We start from the raw sequence: 22,521 nt of genomic DNA on the forward strand, positions 1-22,521 counted from the left end.
AATAGGGAAGAAGGAGGAGGGAGACAACTGATTGGCTCAGTCCAGACAAAACATACATCAGCTCTGCTCAATAGCGCATTGGCTAGAACCATTGCATGACTGAAACCAAACCTCAAGGAATGCTTGTGATGTGTTGGAAAACGGCGTTCAGTGAGCTGAGTGTCAGCTGTGCATCAAACATTAGATAAGAAACAAGTAAAATGATTGACTTATGTCTCCAACTAAGGAAGCAAGAAAAACTTACATCATCCTAAGAAAAGCAGTAATAATTAATCATAGAAATGAATTAAGAATAGTTAATTGACTGCCCAACTGAATCAAAAGCTAAGGGAAAATAAATTGCCAGTTGATCTGCTCTAAGGCACAAATACACAAAACAAGAGAATAATCACAAATACATGGGAAAGTAAATATTTTAAACTTAAAATTCTATGCTAATGTATTTTTGAGTGTGAAACTATTTAGGAAAATGTTTCAAAAACTGCCTAAGCACATGTTAGTAATCCTGGAAGACAGGAGAAAGCTGTCAAATGATTCCCTTAAATATTTGCACATGCTTGCAAAGATATTTTTATGATTTTATTTGAAAGAGCGTTGGGGCTGGCGGGGGTGGGGAGGAACAGAGAGCTTCCATTTGTTTATTTGTTCCACAGATAGCCATGATAGTCAGGGCTGGGTCAGCTCGAAGCCAGAAGACAGGAGCTGTGTCCTGGTCTCCCACATCTTGGCTCTACTGCTGCCATCCCAGAATCGTGAGCAGGAAACTGGAAGGAAACTAGAGCAGCTGGGTCTCCAATTGGCACTCTTATATTGTAAGCCAGTATCACAAGAAGCAACTAACCCGGTGTAGCTCAAGGCTGGCTCCACACACATAGTCATACTTCAGAGGAACAATTCACACTGTAGTTAAACTATTCCAGTGCATAAAAGGGAATCTCACGGATTTGCAATATGCAAGTAAATCATTGATAGCAAAACTTGATGAGGCACAAAAGCTACATATTAATCTCATTTTTGAATAGCAAAGTAAAAAATTAAAATATTATCAAATAGATTTAGCAGCACATTTTTATATAGTACATAATTATCAAAAATTCATACAAAAATTCATTCAAGAAATGTAAGGGTGATTTGAAATTAGAAAAGATGCTAATCTAGCATTGGTGCAATGGCTCCCTCTGCAAGCACCGGGATCCTATATGGTTGCCAGTTCGTGTCCCACTTCCCGTTCAGCTCCCTGCTTACTGACTGGGAAAGCAATAAGGGACAGCCTAAAGCCTTGGGACCCTGCACCTGTGTGGGAGACCCAGAAGAAGTTCTTGGCTCCTGGCTTTGGGTCAGCTCAGCTCTGGCTATTCTAACCATTTGGAAAGTCAACCAGCAGATGGAAAATTTTTTTGTCTCTCCTTCTCTCTGTGAATCTACTTTTAAAAATAATGACAACTTTTATTAAAAGGACAAAATGTTAATCCTCATAATTTATCATATTAACAAAGACATAAGTTATCAGACTAAGTATCATGCTTAATGTTGATACTTTGGAATTATTTTTTTAAATTGATATTTATAAATATCAATTTAAAAAATTCAAGATATACTTACTGCTACTTAACACCATTATGTAGTTATTAACTATTATAAAGGGCTAAGAGCAGTAAATACAAGATAAGAAATTGGAAATAATTATTTGTAAATTATATCGTTACGAAGAAATCAGCATAAAGGATGGTAGCTACCTCAGTTCTTGTCTCACAGAAAGAGGGGATTTCCATGCAAACAAATTGGTGGGCAAAATGAGATTTATTGAAGACAGAAACTGTGTCACAGCGATCAGGAGGGGGCTCCGAGGGGAAGACCTGAGAAAATTGTGGAAGTGGTGTCTTTTAAGCACAATTTGGTTAAGCAGAAACAACAACTCAAAGAAGGTGGGGGGCAGAACCTTTCAGAAGACCAGAATTATAATTCTGTCTTACCTGCTCTTGGTAAAGCAAAGAAAGCCATCAGAAGGGTGTGATTGTGGGAGTCGCTTGCAGTGTTAGCATCTATATGGGCACTAATTCAAACCCCGGCTATTCCATTTCAATCCAGATCTCTGCTAATGTTCCTGGGAAAGCACAGGAGGACGGCTGGAGTAGTTGGGCTCCTGGTTGAGGCCTGGCCAACCTCAGTCATTGCAGGCATTTAGGAAGTGAATCGACGTATGGAAGATCTCTCTTCTTTAACTGTGCCTTTCAAATAATTAAGATTGATAACTTCTTCCTATTCTAATTATGAATTAAGCTAAAAGCTTAGAGGGGTGGGATCAAGGCCCCATTGCTGTTCTCATGATAAAACTAGAAACTCAGGAGTGGGTTGGTACGCTGCCTTTTTAAGGGAAGTCTCTGGACAGGAGCAAGAATCTTGTACACTTTTAAGAAGATTCCTCTTCCCTTACTGCAAACAGGGACCCGACCCTAACCACCTGTAGCTCATCTCACTGTCCCGATGTGAAGATTACAGTCAGTAGAAACAACAAGTGGGAATTAGAAAAATTGGTGAATGATTTTTATAAGAAAATAACAGGTTAAAAAATAATGCAGCAAAAATATTCACATTCACAATAGCAACAACAAAAGAGATAACCAGAAATACATTTGAGAAAAATATTCAGAACCTATAAACATCTCACTTGAGGAACTAAAAGAGCAGAATAATTGAAGATACAATTGACATTTGATTATAAACAAACAGCTTCATACAAATGGTAATTATAAGTAAATTGATGCATATATAATTGTGATATCAATCATATCCTTCCTATCAGTCAGCTCAGAAAGGGATACCAAAGTTAATTTGGAAAATATGTTAGTATAAATAGGCAAGAACATTCTAGAAAAGAGAAATGATAATGAATTAGTTATGTGGGTAATAAAAAATGTAGTAAATAAAACAATTCACAACTGACACAGTAGACTGATCATTGACACAAAATGGAAATTCTAAAAAATTAAAGTGTCTATGTGAGTTAATAAGAAGTATTTTGAATCAACAGTTACAGAAGTGGCCATTCCATAAGTGGAACTAATTCATTAGCTGGTCTTTTTCTTTGGAAAGAGTGGGTGGGAGAAGGCACAACATTCCTCCTCATTCACTTAACAAGATAAATTCCAAATGGATCCAAAAATGTTATAAGATTAGAGAATAAAAACAGAACAAGATATTGATGGATGTTTTTCAAAATTTTAAGGTAGCTAGAGCCTCCCTAAGCTTTTATTTTGTTTTTAATAAAATCCCAACCTCTAAAAGTGAAAATTAATAAATTAGGCTGCAGACCAGGCAAAAATCTCTTCTTGGGCAAAAGCCATCATAATCCAAGGCAGAAGAGACGCTGAGATATTTATCCAAGTATTGCGTTTGACTGGCATAGAGGGTACTACTCTCAGGCCCGTGGAGGTACTGTGGAGTGGTCTAAATAGAATTTGGCTCGCCCACCTCTTGCAGATGTTTAAACCCCAGAGTCTTTAAACTGTGAATGGATGAAGGCTGATGGGTGAGGGTGGAGGCCTGGTCCCAGTCATGCTTTCTGAAAGTGGGGCCTGCTGGCCTAGGTTGTTGGGTGGATGACGATGGTATTATCAGGAGAGAAGAGATGCAGGGTGGGTGAGGAGTGTGCTTCATTGTGTCTCTGTGTCCTGGGTCGCCATGAAATCCTTCCTCCACCATCTTCTCAGTTCACCACATGCTTGGTTTGGTAGAAATGATCATCTTGAACAGTGAACCTCCAAACTGAGCCACTCTGTATCTTTTTCTCTCCCAAGTTGCTTGTCTCCAGTGTTTATGTTAAGTTAATGAAAATCTGACCCAAACAGAAAGAAAGAGCAGTGTAGAAGAGAGCAAAAGGAAGATGAGAGGAGTCAAGAAAGAAAACAACCATTTGCTTAGTGAGGCAGTTGTTCACTAGGGGCAGAACCCCCTCTTCCCAATTGCTTCCAGGGGACACTGTAGTTGGATTTTCCTTGCACATAGGGGAATTTATGAAACTGGGTGTTAAATATCTTTGTGGTGTTCACATGAAGATTTGTTTGAGGGCCTGGCATGATAGCCTAGTGGTTAAAGTCCTCGCCTTGCATGAGCCGGGATCCCATATGGGCACTGGTTCTGATCCTGGCAGCTCCACTTCCCATCCAGCTCCCTGCTTGTGGCCTGGAAAAGCAGTAGAGGATGGCCCAAAGCTTTGGGACCCTGCACCCGCATGGGAGACCTGGAAGAGGCTTTGGGATCCTGGCTTTGGATTGGCGCAATTCCAGCTGTTGCAGCTGCTTAGGGAGTGAATCATTGGACAGAAGATCTTTCTGTTTCTTCTCTTATCTGTATATCTGACTTTACAACAAAAATAAAATAAATCTTAAAAGATTTGGTTGAGCATTCAAGAAAGGCTGTGGCTGAAGAAGTGGACGTGGATAAGTATCTCTTGGCCAGGATGTATGCAGACTTCAGAAAGCAGAGGTGACTGCCTTTCACCAAACTAACAGCTTCCTACAGGTGCTGGCTAGCCCTCGACTGTACCTTGGAGGTAATCTAGCCATTCCTTTTTAAAGTTTTTCTTAGCAGATCCCTTTAGCTTTCCAAGTGAAATCTAACATATATGTAAGAGCCAACATATATGTAGATTGTAGTCATGTAAGTAGTATACTAGTATAAGTACATTTATTTTCAAGTTTAAAGTACTAGCTTTATATAAAGTTAAAAATAATTTCGTTGGAAATATTAAGAAAATTTACTTCTTTTGTTCAGCGTATACCACAAATAAGAAAAATGTGGAATACAGAGGACACTGTCTATCTTCATTAAAACAGGCACCACACCAGTCCATCAGCTATAAAACATGCCTGCCAAAGGCTATGAAAAATATGGAGCAAAAAGAAAGGACTGTGAAAGTCAACACACACTCTAACCTCTGTCTGGATAGCATTTTCTGATAATGCTAGCAGTTATCAATCTCTTAAACTTTTGATTGGCAGTGGAATCAAACATGGTCACCTGTTAGATACCTTAGCGGGATGTATTAATATCAATTTTCAAATCCCAATATACATGGCCAGTTAATCCAGAATTTCAGGAAGTGAGGTACAGGTTGCAGCATTAAAACAACAATGAAACAAAACAAAAAACCGATCAGATGGTTCTATTGTCCAGCCAAGGTATAAGAGCAATTTTATCTCAGAACATAGACAGGTTTGACAAGGAAAGAGCGAGGCAGATGAGCCGACTGGAAAGATAAAGCCAGCACCATTATCACTGTCTACTTCCAAGTCCCCTAGCCAGAGGAGACATGGGTACGGCGGAGGAGTACCAATGGGAACCAAGACATGATCTAGAGACCCTGTGACTTTAAGATTCCTGCTGGGAGCTTTATTGAGCTCTTCAAGATGTATACCCTGGGCGGATGAAAAAAGATTTTTCTCTGCACTGGCTTAAATTGAAGTTGTGAACTTAGCCTTTCTTTATTCTTTTCTCCCTACACTGTATTCAAGAAAATGACCCCCCATATAAAGATGAACGTTAATCACTTGCAAGTCACAGACTTGAGTAAAGCAGTGGGGGTCGTGGAGAACATCAGAAAAGGAACCTGAACGAAAGAAAAGAGGAAGAACACAGTTTGCTGCTGGAGATCCAGTCCTTATCAATGGTACTGAATCAGATACAAGAACAGAGTCTGATGATGAAAGAGTTTAATCTTCTGATAGATGAGGATAATAGCAGATTGGGGATCTGGAGAAAGAACTACCATCCGGCTTACCGAGAGCAGTTGGAGGTATTTACGAAACAAAAGGGAGGCGGGGCTGTCTAACTGCAATGCAGAAGCAGTCAGGTGCTGGAGCTGGTGGTTTGATAACATGGTATCTTAGGCAGCAACAGAATTCCTTTAGAAACTTGCTAGGTGCCTTGGCCTTCCTGGGAGGAGGGAATAGCAGGATTTGCTGAACAACGTAGTAGTTACAAAATGATACTTGGCTGAGAGCTGAAAGAGAAGCAGCAGTGTGTTCAGAGATTTCCATTGTTCCATCAACAGGAGGCCCTCAGCCTGGAGTCCTGTGCTCACCATGCCTTTAGTCTTCCATGCTCATGCCTTTACATCCTGTTACGGTGAACTGAAACCTCTAGTCATGCAGACTGGAGTATGAGATTACAAGTTCCGTTGACTCTCACGGCCGGTTTGTGGGACTCACAAGTATGATCTGTTTGGACAGGTACTTTAATCATAAGCTCAGCAATTAGACTTTTCTCATTAGAATAGGAAAAGGGAAAATGTATTTGGAATGATTACCAATGCAAGAATAATTAGCCAGGTAAATCAAGGAAGGATTCCAGTCATTTTCCATTGTCTTCATAACAGTACAGATCACATGATCTCTGGAATAAAAATGTAAGAATAGACACAAAAGTATGGAAATGCGCTTAAAACAAAATGAAATATGTAATCTGGCAAAATTCAACTGAATAAAATAGAAGCAAAAAAAAAATGGATATAATAGAGACTGACTTCACATTTGCAGAATCAAGTAGGAACAAAGTGAATGAAAATGCAGCCAGAATCCTCGTGGTCCAAATTAAACAAACAATACGAGATAAACTAGCCGCCTCCATTTTCCATGCTTAGTTGAGTTTTTCTTGTTGTGTCTACATGCTTACATAGAGGTACTGAAATGATAGCCACTGAAAGTTGGAGCTACTTGTTGCTAGGAGGCAGAGTGTAAGCGTGAGGATCAGCCTTCGTCCTTGTGTTACGTATTACTCCTCTTAATCAGCCTGTATTAGCTTAGCAAAAACATCATCATCTTTATGAAGCCAAAGCAACCAATTGTTTTGAAAAGATAAAAAAAACCCAACTTAAAATGGATAATAGATCTAAGTATAAAATGTAAAAATATAAAATTCAAAAGAGAAACCATAGGGGAAAAAAATGTAACCTTGGCTTAAAGTTTGGTTCCATAAAAGAAAGAAACCTCTGTTCTATAAAGGATAATGTGAAGAGATCAGAAACAGATTGTGAAAAAATATTAGCTAATCATAGACAAATGATTTGCATCTGGTATGTATAAAGAGCTCTTAACATTAAGAAAATAATACATTTTTTTCATTGCACAGGGTTTAAATAGACACTTTATCAAAGGTGTGCTGATAGAGTTATATAAAAAGATGTTCAAGGCCCAGTGGCTACCTAGTCCTCGCCTTGAACGCACCAGGATCCCATATGGGCACCGGTTCTAATCCCAGCAGCCCCACTTCCCATCCAGCTCCCTGCTTGTGGCCTGGGAAAGCAGTCAAGGATGGCCCAAAGCCTTGGGACCCTGCACCCGTGTGGGAGACCTGGAGGAAGTTCCTGGCTCCTGGCTCCAGATTGGCACAGATATACAGATGAGGAAGACTTTCTGTCTGATCATTCACTCCCCAAGTGACCGCAATGGCTGGAGCTGAGCCGATCCGAAGACAGGAGCCAGGAACTTCATCCAGGTCTCCCACACAGATGCAGGGTCCCAAGGCTTTGGGCCATCCTTGACTGCTTTCCCAGGCCACAAGCAGGGAGCTGGATGGGAAGCAGAGCTGCCAGATTAGAACCGTCGCCCATATGGGATCCCGGCACGTTCAAGGCGAGGACTTTAGCCGCTAGGCCACGCCGCCGGGCCTAGAATGGCAAAATCTTAAGACAACAAAAACTGAACATACCAAATACCAATATTTGGTTGTGGAGCAACTTGAACTCTAATATATTCCTGATAGAAATATAAAGTTATAGGTCCAGTGCAGTAGCCTAGTGACTAAATCCTTGCCTTGCAACTGCTGGATCTCATATAGGTGCTGATTCATGTCCTGGCTGTTCCACTTCCCCCATCCAGCTCTCTGCTTGTGGCTTGGGAAAGCAGTAGAGGACAGCCCAAATCCTTGGGACCCTGCACCCGCTTGGGAGACCTGGAGGAGACTCCTGGCTCCTGGCTTCAAATTGGCTCAGTTCCGGCTGTTGTGGTCACTTGGGGAGTGAACCAGCAAGTGGAAGATCTTTCTCTTCTTCTCTCTGCAAATTTGCCTTTTTAATAAAAAACAAACAAATCTGTAATAAACAAATATAAAGTTTTACAGCCTCTCTGAAAAACACCAACTGTTCCTTAAAAAGAGAAACATGAATTTACTTTATGTTCCAACAGTCTTTGTGAGAAAAAACTTAATGTTCATGTAGGAATATTAGTGATTATAGTGTTGCTATATAGTTTATAGCAATTTTAGTGATTGCTCAAACCTGGGATAGCCCAAATATCCTTCAGAAAGTGAATAAATCATGCTGTATTCTCACAGTAGATTACTATTCAGCATTGAAAAGCAGAGGGCGCGGTGAGGTGGCCTAGTGACTAAAGCTCTTGCCTTGTGCATCTGCTGGATCCCGTCTGGGTGCCAGTTTGTGTCCCAGTTGCTCCACTTTCCATCCAGTTCCTACTTGGGGGCCTGGAAGTTAGTAGAGGACAGTCTAAAGCCTTGGGGTCCTGCACCCATGTGGGAGACTTGGAAGGAGCTACTGGCTTCTGGCTCAGAAATAGCTGTTGTGGCTACTTGGGGAGTGAACCAGTGGACAGAAAATCTTTTTCCTTCTCTCTGTATATCTGACTTCCTAATAAAAATAAACAGATCTTTAAAAAACAAAGAGTTATCTACATATAACCTCAATCTCAAATGCATCATACCATGTTGGAGAACCTAACATCAACACTTGCCTACCAAGTTATTACGTTTATAAGACATTCTGGAAAAGGCAAAAATGAAAATAAATCCATGGTTGCCAAGGTCAGGTGAAGGGGCCTGCATAAATACAAAAAGTAAAAAGCAAAGAACTCTGCAGTGTTAGAGTTGCTATGTTATTTTGTATGTGGCATGGTTCTAAGAGCCTGTATATGCATAGGAAGCCATAGACAAATTAGCTTGTAGGCTTAAAACTTCAGTTGCCTTCCTACCCCATATCACAGGGTACGTTTAGCTTTCCAAACTCAAAATATTAGTGTAAATTAAAGCTATAATAACCCAGAACATGGGATGGGGGAGGATACAGAACCATACATTATGAGGACATTAGACTGCTCTCTTGTGGTGACACTAGCTTGTTCATTCACACAGCTACTTCAGCTTTGTAAGAGGAAAAAATATTAACACAAGGCCACCCGAAGTATAATAAATTCAAAGCAATAGTCATTGCAAAAAAAATGCAGAAAGCAAGACTGTTAAAGGGGAGTTTATTTTATTTTGAGATCCAGCTTATCTCTGCTCTTTGTTTTGTTCCCATAATATTGAGAAAAACCTGATATATAGAGAAATATAGTGAAAATAGCAATGTATTTAATATTCCACTTGTAACATCAAGATAATCTTCAAATTAACCTGTTATAGAATTTTGAAAAAGAACAATAAAAAACTTTTTTCTTCCAATTTAAAAGTCACCAAAATTACCTTAACTGGTTTAATTTCTTATCACAAAGGGTTATGAAATAACCCCAAACTTGCATTTTTATGCACACATTCATAAGAAATCCAAATATAATCATGGAAATGGAAGAATAGTCTATATTCTCAAGCTCTGTTTTTTTCAAAAAGTGGTGATTAACAATCAGTAATTTTCAGTGTACTCAAACTTAATACATACTTCATTTAAGCATGTATTTTATTCTTAATATCTTTAAAAGCATATTTGAAAATAAAGAACAGGCATTTACAGAAGCCTGGCAGCACCCACTTTTCTACAAAATAACATGTAAAAACCACCCAGCTAACACTTTAGGATCACCGTTGAAGCCAAACATCAGAATGTGGGTTAATTATTTAATGCTGACTTGTTTCCACTTTGTGTGTCCATTAGTGATTTTCAGATGCTGTATTATGTACCAATGAACTTAATTCTAGTCAGTTTGGGAGCTTTGATCTACAAACACATTGACTGGGAAGGATTTGGTGTAACTCGTTCAGATGAGCAGGACAAGGAGAGTATTTGCGGTTGACCCAGCACTCCTAAGCTCGCTCTCCATCCTCCTCTTGTCTGCCAAGTACAGGCCCCCCTCTAGACAGGTCTACACTGTATGATGGGGAGGACAGTTGCCCAGAAACCCCAACTTTGCATCTCTCTTATTTTGGGCTCATCCACCCTTCTGCAAACAAAGCAGTTCCCCCAGGCAGTATCTGGGTTCCTTATGTTATTTGGAAGGTGATCTCTAAAGGCACAATGAGGAAATGAACAGGTGAGACAAAGGAGAGAAAGTTTCTAGAGATTTATCAGTGAGTTGGTTACACTTGTAGCCAATCAGCATTCAATCCTGCCTGGATGCCTTAGATATCTGGGGCTACCCCTGAGAGTTGTCCGTCTGAAGAGCAAGGAAGCAAGGGTATTTGTGTGTCAACTCTTCTCAACCATCTTGAGAATTGCTTGTGTGAGTGGCAGTTGTCCAATAGGTCTAGCTTACTCTGCAGGCACAATAATGGCCTTGGGCAGAGAGACACAGGATCCCCACTTATGTACAGGAATTGGATCCAGGTGACCTCAAGGGTGAACCAACAGAGTGTAGGTGAGGCACCTGTAACTCCCAGGACAGCTCCTGCCAGTACCATGTTCCCCAAAGAAGCATAGAGTTGCTTCTCCAGTTCCTGTTGCAGTAGCCCAGCCGGTGACCCTGCTCCATCATGCCCAGGTCAGTACCCAGTCACAGGTCCAGAGGAGTGGGTGGCTGCTTTCTAGGAAGAGAGGTAGCTTTATCTGTTGGGATAGAAGAGATGCCCCTCATCCTTTCTCCTACCCTTCTCAGTAACTGAAATTCCTCTTTAAAACTGAATCATAAGAACAACAACTGCCATTACTCTGCCCAGCACCCAGGGAACTGGTAGACCTAAACGTGCCTGATTCTCCCGTTTTCCCGAATTTGATCCCTCTGCAGAAAAAAAGACACTATCAAAAAGCCAATTGTCATTCTTTGTCTTTAGAGAAATTCCCATTAAAGATAAAGCAAATTTTAATTAGATTAAGTATCCAATTACTGTAATTACATTTTTAAAAAATTCACATCATGAAGATGACCCTTTTTAAAAGGGTTACAGGAATAATTAGTGTATTCCTATTAACCAGAATGTATTGGATAATATTTATACCCAGAAGACAAAGTACGTTACAGACATTTCACCTTTGGGGAAAGCTTGTAAATGTTTTGGCAGTGGCATGAATATTTATAGGCAAAAGTATGCTTTAGCAAGATTATGTGAGGAAGCATTTAAATGCTTACCAACTTTTACCCAGGGGTAAAGTATACAGAAAATGTAGTACAGAGATTATGTATATGCAAAATGTGACTTAAGCAGGGAATTTCTATCAGTTTGCTCAATTAATTGGTGCCAAAGACATTTCTCCTTATTCAAAGCAGAAGGGCCCTAGGTGTCCCAACCGTGACTTCTTGCTCCTCTGTGTTCCTCAGGGATAGGGACCAGTGAGGTCGGGAAGCAGTAAGGACAGGCTTATGCTGACCAGGAGGAGACCTCTGTCCTCATGCCCATGGAGCCGCAATGCATACAGCCCAGGGAGGATGGACACCGGTCTTTTGCAGGCTTCCTTCAAACCAGAATGTTTCCTTCTAAAGCTGTCTTCTGTTTTCTGAGTCCAATTTGCCTTCCTCAGACCTGCCTTTGAGCCAAGGCATCTGCTGCTCTTTCTGTTGCACACACCATTGCCTTCCAGGCACCATCACATTTCCTAGCTCAGTAGGAGGGAGACAGCACACTCTCCATTTCACAGATGAGAAGCTGGGGTCCCAACGCCTGGCACAGGTCCCAGAAGCACACCACAGAACTGGCCTCATAAGGGAGCGCCACTGCTGCTCAGCTCAGATCTGCATGACCCGGGCTTTGCCTGACAGGGAGCCATGTTACGGTCACCAAAACCTGCAGGCACATCCCACCTGTGCCACTGCCCAGGTCTTTTCACGAGCATCTGCCAGACCAGACAGAACTCCCAAACACCCCGCTTATGTCTGGGTTTGTATATGCACCCTAGTGGCAAGAGAGGATAGGAACTAGCATTTGATTCTGCATTGAGAAGGTGAGATTCCCAACATAGATAACCTGGAATAGAGAAAGAGCACTCAAAGGATATTGGACGTCCATGGCTGTCTGGTGTTCATCACATTCCCCTAATTCCTGCTGGAATTTCTATCGACCTTCTAAAGCCCAGGGCGCACCTCCCGCTTTCCTTCTCTCTCGTCTCCATTCGGGACTTTGGTGTTACAGCCCTGCTTCCTTCCACTTGCTCTTTGGGAACCTGGACCTCATTTCCCTGCTAACTACCCCCAGTTTCCTTCCCATAATCAAGTCTGTGACTCTCCATGATGGAGTTACTGCCATTCCTCATGGGCACATTTAAAAATTGTTGTCAGAGCCCAAGGTACGTCCTTGTAATTTTCTCTGAGATGGAAAAACCTCGGTCGTAGCAAAAATTAAATTTTTGGAAATAGGCAAAATCACTGTATCAGGTTTCGCCAAAGAAACAGAACCAACAAGGGGTGTGTGTGTGTGTGTGTGTGTGTGGAGAGAGAGAGAGAGAGAGAGAGATTGATTTTGTGGAATTAGATCATGTGATTTTGGATGCTTGCAAATCCAAATTCTACAAAGTAAGAGGATAGATTGAAGACCCAGGAAAAGCCAATGCTGCTGCTCATAGCAGAATTGAGTCAGCTGCAGAATTCCCTCTTGCTCAGGGGAATATCAATCTTTCATTCGATTGAGGTCTTCAATTGATGAGATGACGCCCACCCACATTATGAAGGGTGACCTGCTATACTCAGATTCCAGTGGTTTACGTGATAGTCTCACTTCTAATTTGACTGTCTTTTTGCATATGGCCCTTGGAGACTTCTAGTCTTAAGGGATGCTTTGGGGATAACCTGTCCTTTCCCAAATGTGCTGTTGGTCTCCTGGGAGAGGACGTTATTCCCAAGATGTTTTTAAGATCCAAAGACAGCTCCATTGCTGCGCTGAAGAGATTTCTGAATATCACACTTCTAAACTTCCACCACGCTCAAGAGTTTTTTCCTACACTATTCTTTCTTAGAGAATAGCCTACACAATTCTTTATGAGGATGACAGAGGCTATGAGAAAGGAACTCTTGGTTTACTGTTCTACACTACCACTTTTAGGTGTGCCTGACTTCACTCTAGCTACTTTCCTCTAGGCTCATCCACGCTACTGATTCTCAAATCTAGTCTCAGGTTGGTTAAGAATCTGGGCTTAACTCCAACACTGGTCCATTTCCCTTGTTTCTGATGTTTCTCCTATAAAATGTATAAACATGCTCATCTCTTCCACTATAGGAGAAGTCAGCCCTATGGGGCCTGGTGCTGTGGCAGAGCAAGGACTGCCTGCAACCGTGGCATCCACATTTCTGATCCAGCTCCCTGTTAATGGTCCCTCTTTATTTGCTGCTTCTTTAGCCTATAGCTTTCAGACTTCCAATATCAGTTCTCCACATGCGGTTTTATTGGGAAAACCAGCCGAGAAGTCTTAAAGGTTAGGACACCCCTAGCTCCACAGTCTGACCAGCTACTAGAGAGAGCAGCCATAACAGGTTCCACTCTAAGCTACTGCAGCTCTGTGAGCTAGCCAACAGTTCTGTCCTGAGGAAGCTCCTGTCTCTTCTGGGCCCACACACTACTTGGCTACAATAATGAATATGGTCCCAGGTAAATACTCTGGACTATATCTTTGTGTTTCCACCATTTTCTAGGCTTCTCCAGGAAAAAAGATGGTCAGGATCCCTGCCCCATTCATCTTGACCTTGGCCATCTGCTATAGCCCAAGTCCATCAGACTATCCATTTTCACAGGGCCACTAATCTCCATACTGTTCCACCCATTTTTCCCCTGGAATATGAACATTTATTGATATACTTCAGTCACCAATACTTAGGATCTTGGCTTCTCTTTCTTGCCTTTGTGTAAACCCAAGAGGGACACTTTTGTTACTTGGATCAACTTAAAGCTGATTCCAGGAATGTCACTAACAGTGTTCCCTTTTTGACTAACTCCAGCCACGAGAACTTTGTCATTTTCCTCGATGACGTTCAGCCAGTCAATCCAGGCACAAAGGCCATGATCTTCTTGCTGTTCTTGATCAGCTGCACCTGGACACGCTTCCTAATGGCTGAGTCGGGCTGCTTGGCTTCGATCCCCACCTTCTCCAGTGTAGGAGCAGCCCCCTAAGGGGTTGGCCTTTAGGGCCATGCTCAGGTCTGCCTTGTTGTACCTCTTGTTTGCCACTGCTGTTTGGGCCAGTGACCGCAGTGCTTCCTGGTCACGTGGAGGCCACAGCATTTGCTCATCTTGCCAATGTGCAGGCCTGAGTTTTTCTGCTCCTCCTGGGTTTTACTCTGACTCCATCTCCTACCTCGCGCCAACTTTTCAAGCTTACTGTGCCTTAGGACACTCATCATAAGAGTCCTACATCCTTGACTTCTTTCAAGTTTTTCTTAACTTTCTTGCTCTTAAGGAAACTAAGTTATTGCTTTTACTCTCTAGTTCCCTTGAATTTTTTCCCCCAAGTAAAAGCTATTTTTGTTCCCACAGCTCAGAAAGTCTGGGAATGGAATAGATGGCCAGCCATTTCCCCTTGCTATATCTAATTTCTGCTTTTAAAATTTATTTATTTATAAAGGCAGAGAAAGAGGCATAAGGATGATAGAGATCTCCCATTTGCGGGCTTACTCCCTGAACCCCAACAATAAATGGGTTTAAGAGAGGCCAGATCCAGGGACTGGAACTCACATTGGTGGCAGCAGCCAACTATCTCACTCATCACCCGCTGCGTTCCTTGCTGGAGCTGGAATTGGAAGCAGAGCCAGGACTCAAAGCCAGGCACTCTGCTATGGGCTGTGGCATGCGGAGTGATGTCTCAACTGTTTCACCATATGCCTGCTACTTCCCTTTGCCCCTGCCACCTTCTTCATTTAAAAACACAGCCCTGGGCCCGGTGCAATAACCTAGCAACTCAAGTCCTCACCTTGCACACACTGGAATCCCATATGGGTCCTGGTTCTAATCCCAACAGCTCCGCTTCCTATCCAGCTCCCTGCTTGTGGCCTGGGAAAGCAGTCGAGGATGGCCCAGTGCCTTGGGACCCTGCACCCACATGGGAGACCCGGTAGAAGAGTCTCCTGGCTCCTGGCTTCAGATCGGCATAGCTCTGGCCATTGTGGCTGCTTGGGGAGTGAATCATCACACAGATCTTCCTCTTTGTCTCTCTTCCCCTCTGTATATCTGACTTTCCAATAAAATATAAATCTTAAAAAAATAAAAATAAAAACACAGCTCCTTCGAAGGACAAGCCCTTTGGTTGTGCGTTGCACCCTCTGTCCTTGTGTCTTCTACTTTTCCAGCTAACTGTTCATCCTTTCAAGATTTTAGCCCTAGGATCCCTATCTTCATTTCCATGCCATTATCTCTGATGTGGGAGTCGAACATAGGTTTTTTTTAAAAAATATTTATTCTTTTTTATTTGAAAGGCAGATTTATAGAAAGAAAGATAGGAGAGGGAGGGAAGGAGAGAGAGAGAGAGAGAGAGAGAGAGAGAGAGAGAGAGAGAGAGAGAGAGATTCTTCCATGCATTGACTTCCCAAACCACTGGAGCTGAGATGAGCTGACCTGAATCCAGGAGTTTCCCCCAGGTGTCTCATGTGACTGCAGAGCCCCAAGGACTTGGGCCATTCTCCTCTGCTTTCCCAGGCCACAAGCAGAAAGCTGGATTGGAAGTGGAGCAGGCAGGTTACGAATTGGTGCCCATATGGGATGCCAGCACACACAGGAAGAGGATTAGCCAGCTGGGCCGCCACAACATCCCACATTTCCCCATCCTGTTTTTATTCTAAGCATCTCTTCTGAGCCCCATTCTTACATGTCCAGCTGAATCCATGCAGATATTTTGTGGAACTGAAAAAATTTACCTGCTGAGGTCTAAACTATTCTTTATCAGAGTCTTATTATGTAGCATCTGTGTCCACCCAGTCCCCCAGACCAGAATCTGGGGAGTAGTTCAGGATTCTCTGCATTCTTGGAGGCCCCATTTCATCAGTCACCTCATCCCTAAGCTGCACCTGTTGTCCACGAGTCTAAAGCTTCTGCCTTCATCCTCTGCTAAGAGTGTTATTTAGTTATGAGGAAAGTGTATGGTAAGCAGTCCATTTGATGGTTTACTAATTTCCTCGTTGTTGGGAAGTCCGAGTTGATTATGTATTTAATATGATAACCATTTGTGTGCTGTGAATTGCATTAAGAGTTATGTAGGGCAGAGATGATGCTTACTAAATGTACAAAATGGATTGATGAGATTAGCCAGTTAAATCTTTTCACCAGTAAGGCACTCAACAGCCCATGAGATATTTATTAAAAATGTCAAGTAAATCCTCTTATTTTTGTATCATAGTGTCAAATAGCAGTAAAGTAAACATGTTAAGATCCTTAATCTGCTGCTATGTTTCACTATAAAATTTACCTTTGTTAAAATTTGCTTCTGTTCAAATTTGTTGAGATCGCACGTAAAAGTATCCTAATATTACTTTGGCTGGTTTTTTCTAATTACTGTATAATATTTTGGGAATGCAAATTTTATTTGAATGTCAACTACAGTTAAGCATGTGCCGTTTGTTTTTCTTGCTCAGGTTTTGTAATTTGATGGGATGTTTTTATTACAGTTTAATAAATGTTTGCTTTATTTTTAAAAAAGAAACAGGGCAAGTTCTGTAGTATGCATCGTTGACACTGTGTAAGGGAGAGCACATTACTTAAGCTTTCTATACCTCTTTTGTTTTTCATCTGTAAAAGTATACAATAAAATTGGGAGAATCAATTGAGTTATGATGTGTAAGATGTCTAGAACATAGTAAAGACTAAGCTGAGTGAAACCAGGAGTAGAAACCACCTGGCTGCAGTAATTAAAGAGATTTGGTGCATGTTGCTTAACTAGCTTTTCAACCAGTTCTTCTTTATTCAGCCCCATTCCACACCTCTGCCTAAAGGAGCCATGCTGGGATTTGACTCGGGAGTTCATGCAGATGTTTAAACCCAGGTATGGATTTATGGTGCTAGGAAGTTGGAAGGTCAATCCAACTGTGCTATCCTGGGGCTGGGCTGAGTGGCAGGTCCTTGGATCACAAGGGGTGTGGTCTTGAGGGTTGGTTGTCTAAGCCTGAGCGGGGTCCAGCTGCCTTGTCTGCTGCCTGGTTATTTGGGAGCTTCTCTGCCCATGCTCCACTGTCGCCATCCCCTGGCTGAGTCAGTGGGGTCCACCTGATTGTGGCAATCAACCATACATGGCTACCGAGCCGCTGAAATGTGACTGACGGGCGCTACGCATTTTGAAATGGTATTTTGGTTTGCCTACAAATAGTAATTAATATCATATGTTTATTTGTATTTGTAAAGAAAATGTGGCTACTGGAAAACTTTGTTACATGTGCAGCCTGCATATGCCTCTCAGCTTCACTGTGCACCTTAGACAATTCTGCTCTCACTTTTCCTACCATTCTCCTTCCTCTTGTCGGTTATACCTTATTTCTTCATTTTCATATTTTGGGGGGGAGATGCCAGAGGAAAGACAAGTGTATAAACGACTGTGCTTCGCTAGATGTAACATCAAATCTTTTCACAAGCGGCTGCTGCTTGTCTTACTAGTTTGTGTGCACAACTGCAGCCCAGCTGAAAGGCATCACTGACAGTGTTCTGAACCACCTGGAAGCTTCCGACTTCCTACTCTTCCAATTGCTTGCTAAGTTAACAGTCTTCAAAAAACTCAGGCTTGACCTTTTCTAAGAAGCTGCTCCTGACTCCTGGGTTTTCTTGCTTAGCTACTTCCTTTGCCCTTGAAGGGAGCCCATCTTCTCAGAAAGTGTTTAACAGGTGGGGATGGATTCAGGAATTTTCCAGGCAGAGGTAACAGTATAACTTCTCGAAGACAGATTATGATAGGAAAATTGCAGACTGCCCAGCTTTGGATGGAGCGCAGCAAAGAACAGGTCGCGTTGTTGTTCTGAGGATCATGAAGTTACAGAATGGGAGCGAGTGCAAGGTTGTAAGCTGTGGAGAGAACACTGGCCCAGGGTTTTAGCATTAGCACCTTTGGTTGCAGACTGAGAAGAGATTTGTGGGTGCAGGAGCGGAAGCTGGAAGACCGAGAGTTCTAGGCAGTGAGGAGGAAAACGGGGCGGCGACCCGAGCGCTGGCGGAGCAGTTTTTAGTTAGTGTAAACGGGGTCGTGAGACCGGTAGCTCTGCAGGAAGAGCGGCTCCACTCGGACCGCCTCGCGCACCGTGTCCCTCGCGCGGCGCCGTCCGCGAGCAGGCTGGTCGCGCGCGCGTGCGTGCTGCGGTTCCGGTTCCGGCTGAGGGCTGCACCTGCGGCGACGGTGAGCAGCCATGGCGTACTCCACGGTGCAGAGGGTGGCCCTGGCCTCAGGGCTCGTTCTGGCGGTGTCGTTGCTGCTGCCCAAGGCGTTCCTGTCCCGTGGAAAGCGGCAGGAGCCGGCGGCGGCACCCGAAGGTAAGAGCCGGCCTGAGCCTCTGCCCGGTGTAGGCGAGGGCCGAACGCCGGACGTTGGGAGGGTGACTCTGGGAGTGCCTGGTCCTCACCCAGCTGTCCACCAGACCAGCCGGACGGGCAGCCGAGGCGGCGTGGGAGGAGGAGCGCGCCCCACGGCCCCCTTGGCTCCAGTGGGCAGCGGCTCAGCTCTGCCTGGCACGGGTTCACTTCTGGGGTTCGGGGGCAGCGAAAGCCAGGAGTATACACCTGCCTGGTGTGCACACCCGCCCTCCCTGCTCACAGCCTCTTTCCTCCACCCCTCACGGCTTGACCATCTGGTCCACCATCTGGGCCTCGGCTCCAGTCACTAGGCTTTCCAGTTGAGTTTCCCTCGCTAGAGTGTGCTGGTGCTTTGTTAGCCGGTAGGAATGAAAGCAGTTGGCATTGGTAATGTTAACTTAGTTTACTTTCAGCTGGGTGTGGGGCGTTCCCTGCTTTAGGCTCTCTTTTGTGCCATTAAAAACATAACCTGAAAGTTTTAATAAACCAACATTCAATTACTGAGCTGGCAAGGAACACATTGCTGCGTTCCCCATTCTCAGTGTTTGTTTTACGAAGTTGACCATCCACCTGTTCGTCTTTTGTTACTGGCATGGTGCTGTTTGAAAACCTGTCCCCTTGACTGCATTCAAAGGGCTTTTACAGAATGATTGTGAAGGCGTGGGTGTTGAAGGCCGGTAGAAGGAACCAGAACTTTGTTTTGCAAGTTACTACTAACATCCTGGAGACTTGGTCTTACGGTCTGTGAGCAGTTGGCGTCACTGTTGAAACTGTTGCCTGCTGGACAGCTCCTTGTGGACCAGAATCCACCGCTGTGGCTTCTGTGCTGGTGGCTGTAAATGCAGAGGCAGGCTTTAGGGGTGGACGCAGCTGAATAGACTTCCTTAACAGAGCTTACTTAACAAGCTTCACGCTTGTCCAGACTGGCCACCTGGAAGAGACAGAAAACAGCTTTGTAAATTTGCCATTTCCAGCATCTGTCTTACTCCAAAAGGCTTTACTCATTTTGCTTAATGATATTGTTTCTCTTGGAGGGAATAAATTCATGGTGATCTTTCTCCCCAAAGAGGCTTCTTCTTCTTCTTCTTCTTCTTTTTTTTTTTTTAACTGAGTTGAATTCCCATGCTGGTGTGATATCTTGAACAGGCACTGCTAGTATGAGTGGGAGGTGCTCTTGTAACGGTTGTAGAGTGCAGAGTGGAGGTTAGATGTGGTGTCTTCCCTGAGAACTCAGCTGCTGGTATGGAATGTCCTCATCTTAGTGTCTTTGTATGTATGTCCCTTTTCCTGAAGTGCTCTTGCGCCTTAGCTTCCTTCTTAGCATTCAAGTTTCAGCGCCAATGTAAGCTATTCACAGCGGCTTTCCCTGACAGCCCTAGTTAAAATCATCATTCCATTTCTATCACTCCCCATTCCACCTTGTCTGTTTTCTTCTTTGAATCACTGTATAGCACCAAAGATCTCCAAATCCTAATGGAAATGTACAGTATGCAGCAATCCTGTTTCTGTTTTCTTTGTTTAATCATTATGCAATATGAGATCTTTGAAAAATTGGTGCAAAAATGTGTGTGATGAAAATGTGCATGGATTTCAGTTTTTTTTTTATTTTTGCAACAAAATAAGCTTGTTTAATTCCACAATTCCTTGAGGGTTTTTTTTTTTTTTTTTTGAGTGCTCTAGCTTGGAATCTTCTCAGGTTTTGTTGTTGTTGTTGTTACTATCTTTGTATATCTGACTGTAAAACAAACAAACAAACAAAAAGGAGGAGAGACAAAAAGGAAGATATTCCATCTGTTAATTCACTCCCCTGGCAGCCACAATGGCCAAAGCTGAGCCGATCCGAAGCCAGGAGCCTGGAGCCGCCTCCAGGTCTCCCATGCGGGTGCAGGGTCCCAAGGCTTTGGGCTGTCCTCGACTGCTTTCCCAGGCCACAAGCAGGGAGCTGGATGAGAAGCGGTCCGCCAGGATTAGAACTGGCGCCAATATGGGATCCTGGCATGTGCAAGACTTTAGCCACTAGGCTGCAGCACTGGGCCCTAATCTCCATCTTTTAGAATGTGAGCTGTGAGTACGGGACCTTTGTCTTTTTCAACCTTGGTTTTTTTTTTTTTTTTTAAAGTGCCTGGCATATAATAGTAATAAGTACTTTTAAATAAATAAGTTTATGAAGCTGCAATATTGTGAATGTCTGTTTTACAGGGCATTGAAATAATACAGTCTAGGCAAAAATCTTTTTTTAGAATGTTTGTTTTCATCTCTGAAAGACAGAGTGCCATACGCTTAGAGAAAGAACTTGCACTGCTGGTTCACTTCCCAAAAGCTCACAACAGTCACAGCTGAGCCAGTCACAGCCAGGAGGCTAGGAATCTGTCGGGGTCTCCTGTGTGTGTCGGGAACCTAATCAGTTGGGCCAGCACCTGCTGCCTCTCAGCCTGCACATCAGCAGGAACCTGGATCAGGCATAGTAGCTAAGACTCAAACAGATGCTTCTGTGTGGAGTGTGGGCGCCACAGTGCCTGTGCCCAGACACCCACTGGATTGATACATTTCAGCAATTGCATTTGCTAAACAGATTTTTCAGGGTGATATCCTGGCATTTTTAAAGCAATGAATTCTCATCATTTTTGGTTGTAACTTTGGATCTGATTAAAGCATTTTCTGTCTAGAACAATGTACATGGTACTTGTGTATATATCCAAAATTTGAGTTCCAATTTGGAGAATTCACAGAACTCAAATTCTTGCTTTGAAAAAGAGGGACAGGATTGGTGTTGTGGCTTAATGGATTAAGCTGCTACCTGCAATGCTGGCATCCCACATAGGTGCTGGTTCAAGTCTTGGCTACTCTGCTACTGTGCAGCTCCCAGCTAATGTGCCTGGGAAAGCAGCAAAAGATGGCCCAAGGTATATGTATGATTGTGTGTGTGTGTATTAGTCACATTTTCTTTATCCAGCCATTTATTTAGATATATGGATTCTATGACTTAGTTGTAGTGAATAGTGTATCAGTAAATACAAGAGAGCCAGTATCTTTTTGAAAGCGAGATGAATGAAAATGAATGAATGGGGAGGGAGGGATTAGGTTTCCATCTCCTGGTTCACACGTGAATAACTGCAACAGCCTGGGCAGGCCAGGCTGAAACCAGGAGCCTGGAACTCCATCTAGGTTTTCCACAAGGTTGGCAGGGGCCCCAAAATGTGGAGCATCTTCTGCTTTTCCCAGGTATAGAAACAGCGGAATCTGAAGCAGAACAGCCAGGATTTGAACCAGTGTCTCTGTGGGATGTCAGCATTGCAGGTGACTCGGCAATGCCGGTCGTTTTTCTGTTTGTTTTTGAAAGATATTTATTTATTCAAAGTACAGAATGACAGAGATGGAGATAAAAATCTTCCACCTGCTGGTGTCTGCTAAAGCCAGTGCTAGGCCAGCTGAAGCCAAAGACTGCATGCAGTCTCCCACCTGGGTAGGCGTAGAGCTCAGTATTTGGGCTGTCGTACGCTGCTGTGGGTGTGGCCTGACTTTATCCAGGCCTGCAGTATGGGATGCCAGTATCCTCAGAGAGCAGCTTAACCTACTGTGCCACAGTGTGGACCCTTTCTCTTCACTTTGTGTGCCTTTATTTTTTTTCTCCTCACTGTTCTAGTCAAGACCTACAGTACAAGGTTGAAATGGGAGAGGTAGGTACCCTTGCTAGTTCTAGATCCTGGAGGAAGTACTTTCTGCTTTTCCCCATTCAGTATGATGTTTGCTGTGGGTTTGTCAAATAAAGTCCTTATTGTGTTAAAGCAGGGTGTTTCTGTACTGAGTTTGTTCAGAGTTTTAATCATGAGTAAGTAGTGGATTTTAGAGTGCTTTTTTCTGCGCCTGTTGAAGTTATGTGATTTTTAACCTTCATTTTGTTAATGT

The 22,521-nt window shown here is 43.1% G+C and overlaps 1 protein-coding gene across 4 annotated transcripts in view; it reads left to right on the forward strand.

Moving 5' to 3' along the window:
• Positions 1-22,521, forward strand: part of RIC3 (RIC3 acetylcholine receptor chaperone) — a 121,902-nt gene that overhangs the window by 21,751 nt on the left and 77,630 nt on the right. For 3 of the 4 annotated variants that reach the window (XM_004593812.2, XM_004593813.2, XM_058663432.1), the window contains exon 1: positions 18,395-18,576. The exons of the other annotated variant lie outside the window; for it this stretch is intronic. In XM_004593812.2, the coding sequence (XP_004593869.2) occupies positions 18,453-18,576 (124 nt within the window). In that variant the 5' untranslated portion in view covers positions 18,395-18,452. Of the gene's footprint in view, positions 1-18,394; positions 18,577-22,521 lie in introns of those variants that run through there. 4 annotated transcript variants of the gene reach the window in all.

Source organism: Ochotona princeps, chromosome 4 (assembly GCF_030435755.1).
Source record: "Ochotona princeps isolate mOchPri1 chromosome 4, mOchPri1.hap1, whole genome shotgun sequence".
Lineage (NCBI taxonomy): Eukaryota > Metazoa > Chordata > Mammalia > Lagomorpha > Ochotonidae > Ochotona > Ochotona princeps.